This window comes from Zootoca vivipara, chromosome 4 (assembly GCF_965207765.1).
Source record: "Zootoca vivipara chromosome 4, rZooViv2.hap1.1, whole genome shotgun sequence".
Classification (NCBI taxonomy): domain Eukaryota; kingdom Metazoa; phylum Chordata; class Lepidosauria; order Squamata; family Lacertidae; genus Zootoca; species Zootoca vivipara.
In genome coordinates, this window is record NC_142587.1 from 77,254,585 (window position 1) to 77,275,049 (window position 20,465).

The 20,465-nt window shown below is 44.1% G+C and overlaps 1 protein-coding gene across 2 annotated transcripts in view; it reads left to right on the forward strand.

Moving 5' to 3' along the window:
- The window catches only part of STARD13 (StAR related lipid transfer domain containing 13), a 217,677-nt gene that overhangs the window by 71,864 nt on the left and 125,348 nt on the right, over window positions 1-20,465 (forward strand). The window contains exon 1 of one of the 2 annotated variants that reach the window (XM_035115924.3): window positions 10,235-10,638. The exons of the other annotated variant lie outside the window; for it this stretch is intronic. Coding sequence (XP_034971815.1) covers window positions 10,515-10,638 — 124 coding nt within the window. The 5' untranslated portion in view covers window positions 10,235-10,514. Of the gene's footprint in view, window positions 1-10,234; window positions 10,639-20,465 lie in introns of those variants that run through there. 2 annotated transcript variants of the gene reach the window in all.

Here is a 20,465-nt window from a genome sequence, read left to right on the forward strand (position 1 = left end):
GATGCCCCGCCCCCCGGCGAGATGCCTTCTGATTTGCTGCCCCAGGCAGCCAGAGCCGCTTCAGGCTCTTCTTGTGGGACCCCGACGCGTCTCCAGCCCAGCTGCAGCCACCGTGAAGCAGGACGATTAAAAAAATTTTTTGCTTCGGGGGGGGGGCGGCTGCCCCGCCCTGCCCCATGCTTGGTACGCCCATGTACTATATTATTATTATTGTTATTGTTATTGTTATTGTTATTGTTATTATTGTTATTATTGTTATTATTATGCCCCGCTGCTGCTCTGGGTGACTTACAGCACATAAAAAATGCAAAACATTAGACATGAAAAATTTCCCGATACAGGGTTGCCTTCAGATGTCTTCTAAAAGTCAGATAGTTGTTTATTTCCTCAACATCTGATGGGCGGGCACCACTACTGAGAAGGACCTCTGCCTGGTTTTATGCCCAGAGGCTTCTGTTGCACTGAGAGATCAGCAGTGTTGCTGCACCAATGGCGCACTTGAAGCTTGGGAACATTTGAGGTGAGGAGGACCAATGAGTTCTAGGTTATGTCCTGAGTTTTAACAGCTTCAAACTTCCTGTTTCAGTGTAATGGCCATTCAGTGAGTCTTACTAATACTCTCACTCTGCTAATTATTGTATTCCAACTACGGTATGCTTCTAGTCAGAGATTTGGGTTTTTTATGCATGCAAATGCGGTTGGAGATGGTTGGATAATGCGGCAACTCAAGAGAAAGGTATGAGTCGCAGGTGGAGGAATCTGTGGTCCTGCAGATGTTGTTGGTCTTCACCTCCCATCATGATCGCCCCCGATGGCTGAGGCTTCTTGGAGTCCAAGAACTGCAGAAAGTGCCACAGGTTCCCCATCCTTGGCAGACATTTTCTCAGTTTTGTCTTCCCTTCTGATATACACCTCCAGTGGCATAGGAAATGTGTTCAACCTTCAGGTATTTACTTGAAAGGGATTAATTTTCAATTATATATCCAGCACATTTTATCCTTACGCTGCGGAGAAGACGGCGAAATGTTTTCCTTTCCATCTGCTGCTCTTGTGTGGGTGGTTCACCCCCCCTTTCTTGCTCCACCCACCCTCAGAGCCAACACTAAAATGTGCATTGAGTTGGAGGATATAAGGAAGTCAATCTATTCTTCTGCTGGGATTTGCACTGCATGGGTGTTCCCTTTTATAACCAAGATTCCCAAAACCTATCTTGAGGTTACTTGATATATCTTTTTTTAATTAGACAATGATTCATCTTTTTTTGATGATGCCGAGAAACGGCTCCTGTTCTCTGGCAGAAAATAAACATCCACTTGAGAAGCCCCCCCCCCCAAACCACCCACCTTCTCTCCTCTGAAAGTAATACACCCCCCCCAAAAAAAAAAGCCAGTTGAGGAAATGCATGTTTGGACTAGGAACTGAAGCAAATGATACTTTACAAGTTACTTTCATTGCTTCTTTGGAAGGGATGGAGAGGGGAAGGATTGGGAGAGAGGGGAGCAGATACTGTCAAGATTTCCAGATCTGTTTTTTTCCAATTAAATACTAGTTGGATGCTGGTGTGAGTCTTTCCCCGCTGCTTTTCCCACAGTCGGTAAGACTTATCTGACAATGGAGTTAGTGTCAGCTGTCCAAAACTAACTAGCAGATATGCTCCTTTCGCCACTGCTCTTAGCTTATCACCGACACCCTCTAACTCCCCCCCCTCCCCAACTGTAGTTCATTTACAAACCCGCAAGGCCAGTTTTGTTGTTGTTGTCATTTTGCTTTTGCCTGCTATAACTCCACTTAAATTCAATGAAATTACATGGTGGTTGGGTTTGGTCCAAGCACTCTGAGATGAGATACAGTAATGTGCTCCTTAGAGAGTTTGGATCTGTGCAGGTTCAAAATGAGAACAGAACTCTAGAGCTTTTGCAGGATTTACATTTCAGATCTCTGGGCTGTGCCACAGCATCAAAGCATATATGTCACCCAATCTCTTCTGGGAACAAGACCACATCGCCATCGCCCTTTAAAAACACCAACGGGACAACATCAGAAAAGAGACCTGCGTCTCAAAGTACGGTAGCAGTGAAAGATTAGTTCCCTTTTTTCAGACAAGGGATTGAAAATTTGGAGGTGCTTTCACAGATTATTTACTATCAATCCCCTCTAACACTGACAACTGGGAAACACTGGCCTGCGAGCGCTCCAGTTGGAGAACAGCCTTTACCAAAGGTGTCGTGGGCTTTGAAGAAACTCATTTCAGGACGCAAGGGAGAAACGTGCTAAGAGGAAGGCAGGCTTGGCAAATCCACACCATGATCAACTCCCGCCTGGAAACCAATGTCCCCACTGTGGAAGGACATGTGGAATTGGCCTCCACAGTCACTTACGGACTCATTGTTAAAACCGTGTTTATGGAAGACAATCTTACTTGGCTACGAGTGATCGCCAAAGAAGAAGAAGGAGAAGAAGACTATCAATCCACATAATTTACAGGGAATTTAAGCAGAAAGAGGCAGGGCCCTGCCTCAAGGGCTTACCATCTAAATTTCAATAGTGAAGGAAACAGCAGACTGTGGGAAGGCAACCACTCAAACTTAGGTGTTGTTTCAAGAGGCAGAGTATAAATTGACTGCAAGAACACCTCTGGATTTCCTATACGTCACATATTTGTTAATGCAATATGGAAAGTGGAAGATTTTCGAATGGAACATATGCTGTAATTGATGTGACTTTTTCATTCGGTTTGCAGGTACGTATCAATCAGCTCTAGGGCTTATATGCAGAAACCTGCTAACTCCATACACACCCCCGACCTCCACTGTATATTTTCCTTTACAGAATCATCCAACACCATCCTCAATTATAGTAGCGCCACAAATGCAGTAAGTTGTTGTTGCTGAAGACATATATTTTGCATGTCAATTTTCCAATGTTGCAATGTGTGCCAGCTGTGTACTCTACGGCTGGAGATGAGGAAGCGTCTCTTGACTAGTTTATTTCATGCCCTAAAGGCAAGACACCTCCAAACCAAATAGACACAGAACATTCTATATACTAGCTTGGAGAAGGATGGTGTAGAACAGTGTTTCCCAACCTTGTGCCTCCAGCTGTTTTCGGACTACAATTCCCATCATTCCTGACCACTGGTCTTGCTAGCTAGGGATGATGGGAGTTGTAGTCCAAAAACAGCTGGAGGCACAAGGTTGGGAAACACTGGTGTAGAAGACAATACTTAGGTGCTTCTCCTATGTTCTTCTTTATATATGCAGGAATACTAGAAGTAATACCCACTGACATTTTAGACCAGGCATCCCCAAACTTTGGCCCTCCAGATGTTTTGGACTACAATTCCCATCTTCCCTGACCACTGGTCCTGTTAGCTAAGGATTATGGGAGTTGTAGGCCAAAACATCTGGAGGGCCGCAGTTTGGGGGTGCCTGTTTTAGACACACATACAGATAAATTCAAGGAAGGTTATATGAGACCAAACGGTCTTGGACTTGTCACCAGGGTCTCCACTTATGAAAGCCCACACCCCCATGTTTCAGGCCATGCATGACTATGGACTTGTCCACAGGAAGCAAGATGCAGATTCGTACTGGCCTGTCTTCCCATTGCTTCTAAACCTTGTGTTCCCCACCCCAAAACACCCTTGGCTTCATGCACCAGAACCTGAACTGGCGCCATTCACGTACTGCTGGTGCATATGTGATTTGTATTCCAGGGACTCTGTTCTTTACACACCTCCAGAACTTGCCCTTTGTGATATAAAGAATATAGGGCCACTCAGTCAGCATCACTTGTGTTTGGAAGTTAAGCATGAAAGTGAGTCAGAGTGAAGTGTTCTCAGCTAACCCTTAAAAACCAAGACTACATTTGTTATTTCTGACTTGTTAATATAACACAGACATTGACATTTCCTGGTGACTGTAAACAGTGAAATGCTTTTAAAGTTAATGGAATACAGGTGCAGCTGGACTCTGCTAAAATGTTCTCAGAGCAAAGGGCGAAAAGGACTTCAGAGTCCTCTATAGTGCATTGATGCTAGCAGAGTTGGGTTTCCCCCTCCATTTTTAACACCCACACTGGGCACTGTAATTCACCCCTCAGTTACAATTCCCAGCAACGCTTAGCAAACTATGGTGCCCAGAATCCTTTGAAGTAGAATTAAAATGTGCTTTAAAGGTGAATATGGAGCCTACGTACACATTAGGCCCAAACTACCCATTCCACTAGTAATGCCCCCTTCCCCCAAGTGTGCTTTATGCTGCCACTCTTTACCTTGAAAGAAAATCTGCCATGTTTGGTCTTGATCCAGCACACACCCAAGCTGTGATATGGGCCCATCTGGCTACTTTCCATACGAAATCAAAGCGGCAGTGTTAAGCACACTTTGTTTTCCTATAGCATGATTAATGTAATGTGTCATTTGTCCCTTACTTTCTTCAGAGAAAGGCTCTGTGTACGGAGGAGGTGGCCATTCACTGGGTGCCATTTATGTGAAGGGAAATGTGACGAGCAGGGGGAGCAAAAAGGCACGCAAGGATTGTTTTCCCCAAAGCGTAGAAACCCAGAGCCTGGGCAAGAGTAGACCCATTGATTTCTCACCCCCCCCCTTTGAACTAAGCTTCATTCAGTTGGCTAGTTTTTATTTTAAAAAAAAGCATTAAACACATTCAGTTTTCAAAACACACTTCCAGTTTGTATGGTGCTAGCAATTGCTCACAATAATATAATGAAAACTGCAACTCAAAATTCTGCTCCAGCCTTGGCGATGTTATTGCAGTGTCTCCACTGCCATGAATTCCACTCTTCCAGACAATTGCCTTATCAACGAAGGACATTTTGCCCACACTTCACTGTCCCTAGGCTTTTAAATATGCAGCATGCAGCATATAAAATGGAGCAAAAAGGCATTTTTAGAAAAAGAAAAAACCAAGGGAAGTGAAATCTTTTGTTTTCAAATCCCAGGAGATGTTAAGTACTTGTTTACTTTATTGTTTTTCCCGTCCAGTACCTGATTAGGATTGGCAAGTATAAGCAGATTTCATAGATGATTTTATCCCACAAGGATTTCAATTTAACTTGACATGTCAGTTTTGTTTCCAATCTAGACCTGAACTCTACTGTGAGGGAGGGAGAGGGGTGATTCCTTTGTGGTGAAGAGAAAGAAATACTCGAAAAAGTATAATTCGTTATTTAAAGATCCTGGAAACAAATACGAAGGCAGGTGTTTTGCCTTCTCTGCCTATTGCATCAAACTGAAGACCACCACTTAACATGATGCATATTACTGATCCATATCTTAAGGTCTAAAGTCCATGCCAGTGTCATTTAACGATTTGGTGTGCATTAATTTCATGTTAGTTTCATGTTAAAAAGAAAGACATTACCAGTGAAGCAGGCTTGAAATTAACAACAGTCTGGTCTTCAAAATGTGGGATGCATCTTTAAGCACTAACGGATGGCAGAATTAAAAGGTTGTGCAACAAAGGAATCCAATGCAACTGTTGTGCTAGTGGAAGATTCCTCAGACAGCTAATAATTATTGTACCCCAGCTGGTTCTTGTTGTGCAATTGGTTGCACAACAATCTTTGGTAATGCACTTGTGTTTTCCCTTGCTTTCCACCAGCACAGCAAGTATACTACTAAGTGATTTTAACGTAGCACTACATTGGTTACAACCCCTTGTGGTGTAATCAGTCAGTGTGTCTGGCTGTTAACCAGAAGGTTGGTGGTTGGAGCCCACCCAGGGACAGCTGTGGACAGGATTCCTGCATTGCAGGGGGTTGGATGAGATGACCCTCGGGGTCCCTTCCAACTCTACAATTCTATGATTTTATGAACCCCCCGTCTACTGTAACATCACCCTCATGGGTGTGCCTCTAAAGGATTCTCAGAAACTTCAGTTGATTCAAAACGCAGCTTCCAGATATTCAACCAGTTTCAGTACAGTATTAACTCCTATTTTGTTTGGCTACCAATTTGTTTCCAGGTTGAGTTTTGATGGCTTTTACCTTTAAGGCCTCAGATATTCTGGGAATGGGATGTCCTAGCAGTATTCTTATCAACACCAGAGGCTCTGCTGCATGTCCTCCTGTCGTCTGTGGTGGGGATGCAAGACAGATCCTTTGGGATTGCAGCCACAACTGCGGAATGCCTTCCCATGGGAGGTCCACTTGACTCTGCCACTGCTTGTCTTCTGGCAAGTAATGAAAAACCTGCTTGTTTCAGGGGGCATTTAGGAAAGGTCCCAGCCAATTTTGCTGGGGGGTGTTTTTACCATGACAGGGTATGTTCTTCTTATAGTTCTATATCTGCTCTCAACGTAAGGGGTCACCAAAATATAGATCACATTGCCCTGGCAGTAAATAATAATAATAATAATAATAATAATAATAATAATAATAATAATAATAATAATAGTCCTTTGTACCGCAGGTGTGTGATGTGGTGACTACAGTGTCTAGTGAGACTGCCTGGCTAATATTTAGGTTGGTTGCTTGTTACTTTTTTCAGCATCAAGCACTAATGTATAGTACGGTGTATAGCACTGGTGTATAGTACACCATGTGTACTAGAAAAAAAGTGTATTCCTTCTGCATGGTTGTATGAGAAGGCCCTAAAAATATCCCTATTTTTCTCTGCCTTTCTATTGCACTGTAACATTTACATCCTGTTTCTAACACACCTCTTCCTAATTTGATTGCATGGTCAAAACTGACCTTTTTGTAACCGAAAAGGGCATTGCAGCCAGATTACCTAAACCAACCCCAGGAGAAAATCTCTTAAATTGCTTGAGCTCTGAGCAGCACACCTGTCTCCCTATGCAGTAGAGAGGCAATATCTGGGAGGATCCCACAGCATGCCCAGGTCATAATTCAAGATTCCTTGCTCTATTAGGGAATCAGCATTTTAAACGATAATGTTAAGTACAATAAATATTGCAGTGGCCACCAACTTTCTTGGGCTCGTAGTGCGTTTGAAAACTGTTGTGGGCACTGCACACACACACACACACACACACCAACCACATTGCAACCGCATGCATTCATACCAACTACACACACAAACACTGTTTGCACACCACCAGCAACTAGATTTTTTTTGGGGGGGGGGAGTCTTCAATTGGAATCCATAGGTTTCCCCCAAAAAACTAATTGTAGAAGGAGGCAGGTGATTTCAAGGAAGGGAGGGGGTTGCATCTGATGATGTAAGTGTTAACCCTTCACTTCCCAACTGCCCACCCTCTGCTGTGAATCCTCATTCTTGGAATTACAGCATGTGGGCATTTTTGGTGGAATGGGGAGGGAGAGGCAAGGGTTAACCATTCTCTCCCCACCTGCAACCTGCCCCCTGAAAATCACCTTCCTGTTCCTGTAGCAATTGGGTTTCAAAGCCTTCTATTGGCTATTCAGTGAAGGGAAGGCTGGGACCCTGCAGGTATACTCATTGGTGTTACAAATAAAAACAGGACAAAAACAGTAATGAAAAAAGAAGCTGCTTCATTGTCAAAATAAAATAAAGTATGAAACACTTCTGCCACACTTCTGAAGGTATTTACCATCAGGCTGAATAGCAGTTTCCTTTTTGATCCGAATGGAAATAGAATCTAGACTCTATAGGAGAAACAACAACAACATGGAAAATGAATGCATTTCTTAATTGAGGCAGGAATATCATCTGGTATCAATTAAACTAGTAATTAATTACTGTCGCAATGCAGGCACTAAAAACCATACATAATTAGAATAACATGAAACCTTTTATGCCTCTGTTCCGGCAGAACAGGAGGAGGGGTGAGGAATGTCGTTTTCATTCCTGAGTGTATTTCATTAGCAGCGAACAAAACCAACCGACTGAACCGCCCAATCTCTTCCAGGGAAAGTTGGAGGTGTCTCCCTTTCCACCACCTACAGTGCTTCCACTGTACATCCCACAAATTAAAGCTCATACCACCAAACAGTTCAAAGGGTGGTTGCATAAAAATGCCTCTCACCAGGAGATCCTGTTCAGCTGGGCCAGAGAATAATGTGAAAAGGATTTTTGTCATTAATAAAGCAGCATCTATCAGCTGCCGCAGACAAGTCTTCCCTTTCACCCTGAGTCTGTGTTTAATATTGGACAGATGTTTGAGAAAGTGCAATAATCCAGCAGAGTGGAAATGGACAACCGACAGCTTGTGACATTATTTTGTCCAGGCCCATAAATCAGTGGACAGTATCTCTGGGATCAGCCTTACTAAGTAGCATAGTGATGCAGCCACCTTAGGCAGATGTGGGGAATGGGAGCAGTGGCAATATATTGGAGGTGACATTTCTGCCACACAGCCTGCCCTGCACCCCCTAAGCCACGGGTCAGCAACCTTTTTCAGCTGCGGGCTGGTCCGCCATCCCTCAGACCATGTGGTGGGCTGGACTATATTTTGAAGAAGAAAAAAATGAACACATTCCTATGCCCCACAAATAACCCAGAGATGCATTTTAAATAAAAGCACACATTCTACTCATGCAAAAACATGCTGATTCCTGGACCGTCCGTGGGCCGGATTGAGAAGGCGATTGGGCCACATCCAGTCCACGGGCCTTAGGTTGCCTACCCCTGCCCTATGCTAACCTGCTGCTGCTCTCAAGTGCAGTGGAGGCAGCCAGTGATTGAGCACATACAGGTCGCTGCTTGCAAGTGATAGGGAACTGAGTTCAGATGTTGGACTCCCATCAGTCACAGCTATATTCTCACATTGGTAAGGCCACAGGTTCCTGAACACTGGGTATAAGTGGATACATTGGGGGGGACGGACAGGGCAAGTGTATCTAGAAAGAGAAAGAGAGAGAGAGAGAGAGAGAGAGAGAGAGAGAGAGAGAGAGAGAGAGAGAGAGAGAGGATGACATGAAAATGATCTCTCTTAAATTTGGCCTTGTCTCTTCCACATGTTGCTGATAACCTCCGTTCTCACTTATTGATGGCACATCAATCGTGTTTGTAGTTAAGGCTCCTTTGAAGTGAAACTCTTTGATGAAGTTCACCTTATCTCAAATTCTCTCTCAATCAACAAAAAAACTCTTCCCCCCCCCCCCCGCGCAGATGGAAAACACAACATTATTTTTTGAATGAAACATGGGAGAAATCCTCTTTCTAGGAAAAGTCTTTTTGAAGAGTGGGATATAAACTTGATCAAAACGTTACTATTATGTGCATTGAGGTTTTCTTCCACTGTCTGTGGTGCTCATATGCATGTGCTAAAAGGGATACACCCTCTAGCAACACAGCCTCTTCTCCACTGTCAAGATGTCAGAATTACCAAATGAACTTTTTAGAGCACACAAGTGCAACAGCATTTCCCAACTCTCCAGCTGGTACCTCAGTTTGCCTGCCCAGAACCTCTCATCATACAGCTTCATTGGATAGTCCGAGGTTGCAGTATTATGAGAGAAGGAGAAGAAATTCCCTATCCACTTTCTCTACACATGCATAATTATGTTGAGTAGTCAACATGGTTCCCTCCAGATGTTTTAGGACTTCAGCTCCCATCAGCTTCAGCCAGAATGGTCAATGGTAAGGGATGATGGGAGTTGTAGTTCAGCAAAAGCTAGGGAGCACCACATTGGCTACTACTGCTGTATGGTAGCCCCCCCCCCCCTTTTAAAGTGAACACACCTTTGACCGCACATTAGCAAATGGATTTCCTCCAAAGCAACTTGGGAACGGCAGCTGACCTCGCATAGAGCTACAGTTCCCAGCACCCCCAAACTACAGTTCCCAGGATTTTTGGCGGAAGCCCCGTGCTTTAAATGCATGAAGTGAATGTTCCTGCTCTCTGCAGCTTCTGGGCCTGCTCTTCCTCTGAATTCCGCAGCTTGGCATCAATGGGGCGGCCAGTGTCAGCTCGCAGGTATCCCGTTCTGCCGTTGCCTCCAAGTGTGTCAGAAATTGGCCTTGAAACATTGGCCCGCTTTTTGGCTGTGGCCTGCAGCTGAGCTTTGCTGCTGCTCTGGGGTGCAACCCTACGGACGTAGCCTTCCCGGGAAAGACGCTCCATTGAACTGAACGGGGCGCGTTTTCCCCGGCGGGCGCGCATTCCTCACCTGCGCGAGGGGCGTCGGGGGGCGCGCCTGTGGGCGAAAGGCGCTGCCTAATGGCCGGGACGGCGGCGGCAATGACCCTTCCGGGGGCGGTTTCCACGAGGCGAACTGCAAGGCGGCGAGCGGAGAGTTCAGCTCAGCTCACCCCTCCGGGGGCGGAGGGAGGAGAAGGCGAAGCGCAGAGGGAAAGCAGCCCAGGAGCCCAGCGCCTCCGCACAATCGCTCGCACGGCGCGCCAGCGGGACTCGTGCGCTCTGGGCAGCCACGCCGGCGGCTGCAGGAAGCAGCAGCAGCGACCAGGCCCGGAAAAAGCCCCCGCGGGGCTTTGCTCATGCCAAGGCTCCGCATGTGGCTGAGCTTCTACAGGACGCGATTTCGACGCGCGCGCGGAGCCCCCGGGGCCGGTGGAGGCGGCGTTATGCCCCGCGGACGCCGCTAGGATGAGCTGCAAGCGGCCGGCGGCCAAGCCCCAGCTGCGGAGGTCCTTCAGCGAGCAGCTCCGGGACTCGACGGCCAAAGCCTGGGATTTACTCTGGAAGAACGTCCGCGAGAGGCGCCTGGCAGGTCAGTCCGGCGCGCGTCCGCCCTTGCAAGCCTTGGCACCTCAAGGGGAAAGGAGGTGCAATGCGCTCCGGGGAGCCCCTTAGACAGACAGACAGCATTGCTCTGCGCTTGCCACGATGCCAGGCGGCGGCGGCGGCAACAACAACTCTACACTTGCTCGACTTCCGAGTGCGCGCCAAGTTTTGCTCTGTCTCTCTCTTTGAACACCGTTCGGGTGCGCTTTTTTTTTTGCATTTCCCGCCTCTGCGCTCCGAATGATAAGCTCGCCTTGGCCAGATTCCTTTCTGCCTTCTATCTGCAGGAGAACAATTCAGAAGAGACACTTTTCCAATGAAAGTTCTGCAGATAGAAGAAAGCAGAAGAAACCTTGCCAAAATAAATAAATAAAAAGGAGGCTTTTCATTGGACTCACACTCCCGCATCTCTCTAAACTTGGGTTTTGTACATCAAAACTCTGTTGGTGCAGTATTGCTGTAAGAGTTTAGTTAGGACCAGGATGTGTTATACAGTACTGTACTGAGGCATTGTCAAGACTGGTACGAAATAGCAGCTTCTTTTTTTTAAGGGGGGGGGTATATGTTTGTGTGTACCATTATAGAAGAACAGATTGTCAGTGTTTTAGGTGATTGTTATTATCCATGCCACCCTGGTGTGTATGTGTGTGTGTGTGGGGGGGGGACATTTGTTGTTTTCTGATTCTTGGGCTGGTTCCTCCCTGAACATCATGCTGTGCCTTGAGATCTGTGTGCTGTGGGTGACTTTGTAATGTGCCACAGGGACCTTGTCATCAAGAGGGTTGCACGCTGCACATCGGAGCTCTGTGCAATAAAGTGGATTGGTGCTCTGTGCCAGAATCTCGGTGTTTTAAAAATAGGTCTCAATAGGAGCACAGAGCGGGATGGACTAATTTTCTGACTCTGGGCACAGTTTGGTGCAGTTGTGGGCTATTATTGCTTGCTTGAAGCAAGTGCTTGGGTTTGGATGCACCACACAACTATTTCTGCATCCCATGCAGCACAATCCCTAAGCAGGCTTAGTTAGATACACTCCCCCACTGAGTCCAATTGGACTTTTATCCCTCTCTAGTAAGGCGGTGTACGGAACTCTGCATCCAGCATGTTCCCACTGCTGGTTGGGGAAGCAGTGTTTGTATGGCATTAGCATCATTCCATATCTATTCTGTTCTTATGAAATCCTGCATTTTGATGTGTTTCCCCCCAGCAAACCACTTTCGATCTGAATTGAGAATAAGAATGACCTAGCTGTATAATGTGTATGCAGCCTAATTGTACTTGAGAATTTCATCCTGGCTGTTGTTCCAATTGGTGACAAAATGCACTGAAGGAATGCACTGAAGTGGATTAACTTAACTTCCTGATAAGCGAGACATTGTGATCTATGACTTTGTGTACTTATGCGTCTAAAGCAGAATTCATTTGTCTTTCTCCATATATATGGTTGTGTGAAAGGTGTACAACAGGAACTTCCAACTTTTCCCTTTGAGGTCAAGGCTCTATGTGATCCACTCCATCCCAGCCCCTCCATTCCCCTGAGGCTGTGCAACTACTTCTCTCCTTGCAGGGCACTCTGGCTATACTGCAAGACTCTTGCTAAGTCTCTCCACCCACAGCCTTCATCTCTATGCTGCATTTAGTTAGAAGGTTTCTTGACCTTCACTCTCCCCAGGGTGTTCAGCTGTATACCCTGACCAGAATGTCTGTATACAGAGTATAGGATGTGCTGTGGTTGCACATGCATGCTCACACATGGTAGCTGTAGCACATTGTGAATATTTGTTCAGGAGCAATCTCTGTGTGGCCACAGTAGCTAGGTGTAAATTCCTTCAAGAGAGCTTCTTTATATATCTATGAAACGTGCAGCTGGCCCTTTCCAGTGTGTTTTCCTAAGCTATTTTTAAATACGTTGCTCTGGTTCACAACCGTGCGTCCCCAGGGCAGCTTTCTATCGGTCCCTACCCCTCACCCCAGCCTGCAGTTGAAGTGCTTTTCCCGGCTTCTCCAGTGTTGTGAACTTCTATCTTTACCATCTTCTTATTGATCTCCCATTTCATTTCAGGTTAGCAAACCAGGCAGTAGGGAAAGGAGCTGCTCCTGAAAAGCACCTCCTGTGACCACAGAGGAGCAAGGAATGTTTCCCCCCTCCCCGCCGTGTTTGGTTGGTTGCAATGTTTGGCTGGCAGAAGTGCCAAGATGCTCTCAGCTCGCTGTGTTCCTACCTGGAACTTTTGGCAAGCTTGTGCGGCACTTTCTGCACTCAACCAAAAGCATGTGAAGCACACAGGGAGGATATAAATGCCTTCTGTTTCGCTGCTGCCACCGCCGCCACTGCTGCCCCGCCTCAGATATTCCCACTTCGTGTTGAGGAATGCACAAGTAGCTCTAGTACATGAGTGATCTTCTGTGATGTAAACATTCAGGAACAAGGGGAAGCAGTGGTCAGGTGTGGGGTAAGAGATCAAAGTGCTTCCTGAGTCTTGGGGCCTGCATATTGTCTTTACAATCTATTTCTGTGGAAAAAACAAACAAACAAACACCCAGCCAAAGTGTGCCCTTTCCATGGTGACCAGAGTAGAGATAGAGGGCTTGTCTTCAGATATTGTTGGACTCCAATTCTACCCAGCATAGCCAATGACCTGGGACAATGGGAGTTGTGGTCCAGCAACGCGTGGAGGGTCACAGGTTCCCCACCCCTGCTTAGAGACCCTAATGGTCTATAGAAAGATGGAGCTAGAATTTCACTTTCTGCTCTGTTTATGTGCGAAAAGTAAGGGTTTTCTAAAGCGAGTGTTCTTTGTGAGTACATGAAATGTACGGTACTTCTTCCTGTCCTGTTTTGTGTGTGGCATAATTGTGCCAGGAGGCACCAGCAATAAAACACATTATTTATCTACCATGTGCACACACAGAATCAGAGCCAAACAGGGATGGGTGAGTTTTATTCTCTACCATTTGAGCTGATGGGCTTTTAGTTTTAATGGTTCAGATTCCCGTAGTCCTGTGTTGTGTATGAACATAGCCCATGCCTCCTCCTTTTGTCTTTATTGTCCCTAGGAAAAAGATGAGTAAGAGCTGCTAAGGAAACAAATCTCTATACACGTACCTTTTTGGCATGGATGCTGCTTTCACGTGGGCATGTCTCATGCTGCAACAGCCTCTTTTGAAACAGGAAACCATTTGGATGGGCGATTGACATGCCACTGTCTACTCAGTGACATGCCACTGTCTACTCAGATACTTTCGCTTGGGAAGTAAAGGCAACATTCATCTGTTTCATGAGGCATGGCCATGTGTGAGTACCGATCACGGCACACTAACAATATAAGAATTGTAAACTCTATAAATCAGAGGGGTGGCCAGATGTTTTCTTGATTACTAAATGGCAGTGGGGAACCTATGGCCCTCCAGATGTTGTTGAACTTCAACTCTCCCATCACCACCAGACGCCAATGGCCAGGGATGATGGAAGTTGTAGTTCAGCCACATCTGGAGGACCACAAGGTTTTCCACCCATCTTAGCATCAATATGAGAGATTTGGAAAAGTCCCTGATCTCAGGAGGCATTTTATACCTTTCAGAGAATGAGATTCAGGAGATTTACACATATCCTTTTAGGCTAAATGTAAACATTATCCTTTGCATTGTCCTCAGTAGTTATATCTGTGGCTATATATCTGTAATTGTTGGACTTTGCATGGCAGCTTGTGGTCATGTTCAAATAACCTCAACTCTGTAAAGTTAAAATGCGAAGTCAGCCGCTATTACATGTAGCATCAACCTTGTGCCTGATCTACTGTATAATAACCAAAGAATTATCTACAAACTGACGCATGATGTGCACACATATCCTTCTGGAGAAAGTCATAAGAATGTCAGTTTAAAAACCCTTTCAAGAAGGAGGAAAACCTTACTAACTTTTGTAAACAAATGGTGAAAAATCTTGTTTTAGAGACACTAGGTACTCCTCACTTCCTATGTGATTTGGACCGACAACTGAGTTTATACAAGAAGTCTGCCTCTATTGTGTGTAGTTGCAGCCAATGGAAGTTGAGACTCCCAGGTAGTTGCACTGTTGAGCCAGTTTGAAACTAGTCAGGAACTAAGAAACCCCTGAAGGAAAAGTGAAAGGTTTGTTTGCTCTCCAAGAGCCTCCTACTTTGGCTGCATGATGGTAGCAGCTGTCTGTAGTCCCAAAGTATTTTGACATAGTGGGAGCCTGTGGGAGCCACCAGTAAATATAGGGAACAATTTACAGTCTTCATTGCACTTGATAGTTTCCTGTTACTTATTCTTAATCAGAACAGCCATATCTCTTTTGGTATATAATGCAACAACAACAAAATTAAAGTGCATGCCGGCATGACTTTGTAGCTGCCATTTCCTGTGAAGCAAATTTTCTTGACTAACTACCGTACTATTCGGCTGCAGGCAAGTCCTTGAGTAAATTCTAGATTAATAATGATTAAGTAAGGGTTTATGGCTAAGGGGGTTGAAGTACTGAAGTCCTAAACTTATAAAACATTCTACTGTTTTGTTTACTGCTCAGGGCTCCTTGGGGACGCAGAGTGGGATAAAAAACCAAATAAATAATAATGAAACACTATAATTTAAACTTCTATCTCTACCAATAGGCTGGTGATCTTGTAGGACAGCTGATGCTTATCTGATTAACCATGCAATCCTATATATGTCCATTCAGAAGTAAGTCTAAAGGCATTCAGCGTGACTTATTCCCAGCTAAATGTGTATAGGATTGCATCCTGAAATGATTATTTGACAAGATAGCAAAATTGTGCACGCAAGATTGAAAAAAAAAAGCAAAATATATTCTGTCATACTACACTACTGGTTAAAACTTATCTTCTTCCCAGCTGGGTTGGCACCTTTAACATTGTTAGACACCTATCATTCTAACTGGAAAGTTTCCCTGTTCGAAAAGATAAGAAGCTTGGGATTTTCTCCGCAGATCTTGATTGCGGCAGGATACGAGAGAGCCAGAAGTCAAGTGCTCCAACATATTAGGGACATGGAGCTGCAGTGTCATAAGGGCAAAATGGACAAACATGCCACAATAAGAGATTTTGGGAGAGGGTTCTCACCCGCAAATTACCTGACAAAACTGCAAATACCCAAGTATAGACATTCCTTTACTTTGGCCAGATTTAATGTGTTGCCCTCCACCCTGTTGCTAGGCAGGTATGAGGGTAAACCGTATGAGTCACGCGTTTGCCCATGTGGCTCATCAGAAGTGGAAACAAATTTGCATGTATTGCTGCACTGCAGTTTCTACGAGGATCTACGCCTGACCTTTATTACCCCAGCCTTACAAAAGCTTAAAAATGAACCAGAATCCCAACGTCTGAGAGCCTTGGTAGAAGACAAGGTCCCTGAAATTACGATCAATGTTGCCAAATTCTGTGTCTCTGCTATCAGACGCAGGAAACAAGAGCTTTCCAATGTCAATACGCAGGCGAATGCGAATATCTAATTTTATCTATGTCCTTTAATTTTAAAGTGTTGTTATGGCCTAATTTGTATTGAAATTGTCCTCTGTTTATTTCTGTGTTATCCTTTGTTGAATAGTTGTATGAGTTGATTTGGTCTGTGGCCGTTTAATAAATTTGATTTGATACCTAAGTGACTTTTCAGCTTTTTGCCTTTGTATTTTATGTCCAGCTTAATTTGTGTGCTTTAGTCATGGCCTCTACAAATGCAGCCCAAAGCTTTGTATCCTCTACTTCATCCTAACATATCTTAATAAAAAAGCATGGTCTAAATATATTATGGTGTTCTGGAATGCTATCAGCTGTTCATCCTTCATACTTGTATGTTGAACAGTTGCCCAACATTTATTTATTTATTTATTAAAAAACTTGATCTGTTATTCTCACCAGATCCTTGAGTGACAGTCAAATCAGCAGCTCTTCATTGCAGACTTGAATTTGTCAATGCAATGCAATCCCATACCAATCTACTCTTAAGATGCCTTAAAGAAGTGTCTTCTTTCTGTCTGGCTTTCCTCTCTTTCTTTTGAATATTTTCCAATATATTTTTACTATAAAAAGAATGAGTGGAATTCCGCATAGTGCTAAGGAGATCATTCCATCAGCACAGTCATGTCTCGCTTGCTCAAGAGAACCATCTTCTCTCTCCTCCTCCTGTTCTAGGAGGGTTCTCTCAACCCTCCAGAATGAATCTGTGAGAGGTGGGGAGGAATACCCCGTTGTGCTAGTGAGAGTCCTTGCACTGGCTTCTGCTAGTGGAATAGGGTAGTTGAATCTGGATTATGGTAGTTGAATCAAGCAAATAAACCATTATCTAAACATCAAGGAGAACACCTGAAGCGGGAAAGATGAGGGGCAGCAATCAAAACCTATCAATTTTGTGTGGGTGGATGCTATCTGTTCACAACTCAGGACCACAATGCCCCAAGGACCTCCTCTTTTCATATAAACCATCCCAGACTGTGTGTTCATCATCTGAGGCCCTTCTTTGCATGTATCCACATGAGGGTGACAACAAAAGAACGGGCCTTTTCTGCAGTGGCTCCCTGTCTGTGGAATGTTCTCCCCAGGGAGGTGCAGCTGGTGTCTACATTACTTATCTTTAGGCACTAGGCAAAAACGTTTTTCTTTAACCAGGCCTCCTTTGAAATGTGTTTGTGGGAGATGGGTTTATTGTTTCGTCCTTTTTTGTTTTAACTTTCCCTTGTATTTTTATCTTGTGAACTGCCCTGAGATCTTTCGATGAAGTGTCTCCACAACACTTACACCTCCCATCGGGTCTTGGACTTAACTTAAGATTAAGTCCAGGGTTGCTGCCCCCCTGGTCTGTTTTACGGCCAGCTTTTCGAGAGCATAGCCATTTAGGATATCTAGAAAAGTTATCTCTTTGTCACCGTGACTGGAACATGCTTGTATCCCATATTTGTTTGAGAGTTACTGAACTCGCTCGCTACTATAACGCTTCCTCCTTTGGATGCTTCCTTGATTTCATTCTCTGGCTCAAGATCATCCTGTGCAGTTTGCTCAGGTGGATGAGAGTATATCCCCAGTACTAAATTACTCTTGGGGGCTGGATGAATCTTTTGGAATGTTTAGTTTGTTGGACTCGTATTCTCTTCAATGTACAGAACAACAGTACCTCCAGGAAATGCTTTCCAGTCCTTCCTGTAAAGTTTGTATTCGAAGATAACATGTGTCCCACTGGTAATCCATTTCATCAGGTTTCCATTCTGCTCACTATATTTATGCTCTCCTCTAAAAGCACTGCAGCTTGCCTATCTTGGCTCAGACTTTTAGCATATAAACACCTATGCAAAGTGTCTCTCTCCAAAGGCCATTGGCGTGTGTGTCTTACCCTACGTTGCTTTGGAGGGGTCTTCCATGTTCAGAAACCAAGAGATGTTAATAATTTTATCAACAGACAAGAGGGGAAAGAGGAGACTGAGAGGAGATATGATAGCCATTTTCAAATATCTCAAGAGCTGTCGCATGGAAGATGGAGCAAACTTGTTTTCTCCTGCTCTTGAGAGTTGGACTCAAACCAATGGCTTCAAGTTACAAGAAAGGAGATTCTGACTAAACATCAGGAAAAGCTTTTTGACAATAAGAGCTGTTCGACAGCGGAACTGTCTCCCTTGGGAGGTTGTGGACTCTCCTTCCTTGAAGGTTTTTAAGCAGTGGTTGGATGGTCATCTGTCATGCTTTAGTTGAGATTCCTGCATTGCTGGGGGTTGGACTAGATGACCCTAGGGGGTCCCTTCCAACTCTAATTCTATGATTTCAGTTAAACACAAATCAAATTTAGAAAGCATCAATAAATAAGGATTGAAAAAGTCTAGCTAGGCTTTGAGAACCCACCTTGGGCATCAGCTACAGTTAAGAACAGAAGTTATTTTCTCACTAAATTCTCATACTTTGGATTGGATGCTACTTTTAATTGATTGGAATGTGATTATTCTATCTATAATCAGACGCTCCCAAATTTTATTAGGCTAGTTTGTGATAAAGACAAAAACTGGCATTGAAAGCAGTGAAGCACTGGAACAAAACATGTATTATGAATTGCTGTGACATCAGTGCGCTAGGAAGTCAGTGGGGCTCTATTTGGTATGAGTGCTATTAGGTTACAAGAGATCTTCAGAATTCCACCCAGACCAGGTTTTTAAACCACCTAATCAGGAATGTGACTATCTTTGTGGAACAGACTCTTTTTTGTGCCCCAGCTTCCAATATACTCTTGCTTGGGCAAAGGAACCTCCTGTGCTTATCCTGATCACATTTGTTGCTTTTGAAATGGTGTTAACACTGTTGATATTTGCTATTCCTAGAGTATAGAGGTGGGGTGTTTAAAACAGTTTCTGATTGGTATGATGGGGTATGGCACTACATACAATTGATTTCTGCTATGACAAGACTGTCAATGAATTGTGAGATGGCATTCTTCTAAATAGAGTATTTAATGAATTAGAGTAATAGAATTCATAAAGGAGTTATAAGACCAATAGATTTCCATTGCCATTTGCAACTAGTGAGAAGCTATTCCAATTGGAATGAAAGTTTTATAACTCTTAACAGAAAAATCTTACATAGAGCTAATGTACAGGAAATCATTAATTTGCAAAAAATATAACCAGTAGAGTTTATATATACATTTAGTGCAATGCATTCATGACAAATTGACTGTGTTACTGTACATGTATTTGCTTTGATTTCAGCTAATAGGAACACTATTATTTTGATATCACTATTATTTTGATATTTCATAACTAAGCTTTTTCTGTCAATTCAGATAACCCAGTATTAATTAAACAATCCACATATAAACTTAATATTTCACATTAGAGCTCATTTTTATAAAAAAGGATGTGGAAACTCTGTGTACCCCAAACATGTTATTTATCATCATGAACTTTGTGTATATCCCCTCCTACATACCACAGTCAATTACAGCCACATGTTTCCAAGAAGCAAAGCAAGGATATTATGATCTGTTTTCCTCTTGGTTGGCTGGGGAATTAGAAGGGCTACTAGTTATGATTAACTTCAATGGTTGTTTTAATGTGTGAAATCATTGCCTCAGCAATGGAAAAAGAGAGACCCTCTTTGTCAAAGAGAAGTCTTCTGAAAGAGTCTCATTATATAATCTCTGGTACTTCTGGGAAGAAAAAGATTACTTATCATTAGTCCTTTCATGCGGACAGCCAGAGAATTTCTGTGGGAGGTTCGGTCCTATAAGAATTGTGGTGATCACCAAAAGGTCAGTGATTAATAACATGCCATGATGGATACTTACATACATGACGTGGCAAGCTCTTGCTAGAAGGAATTGTGCCCACTTCTCATATCTACATTCCAGCAAAGATACTGAGAAACAGAGGAGGGTTCCAAAAAAAGTTAAGAAAGAGCCAAATACATTAAAATGAGGAACAGTGTATGTGTGAACTGGGCAATGCAGAGTGAAGGGTACTGTACCTTTAAAGCTCATCCTAAGCACCTTCTTTCCCCTCAAAGAATTCTGGGCACTGTAGTTTATCCCTCATAGACTTACAATTCCCAGTGACCAGATTACAGATTAGTACCCAGAATTCTTTGAGGAAGGAGGTGTGCTTCAAAGGTATAGCGTGTATGCAGGAAGTGCCAGGACTCTGACAGGATGCTGGAGTTGCCCTACCTCATTCCCAAAGCTGGGCAGGCTTTGGAAGGTGGCAGGAGGGCTCTTGGACCCATCAGAGCATTGCGTCTCCCTCCCTAAGCCAGACAGAAGTTTCCCAGACATTGAGAAGGAGGTGCCAGGGGAACATTAGGG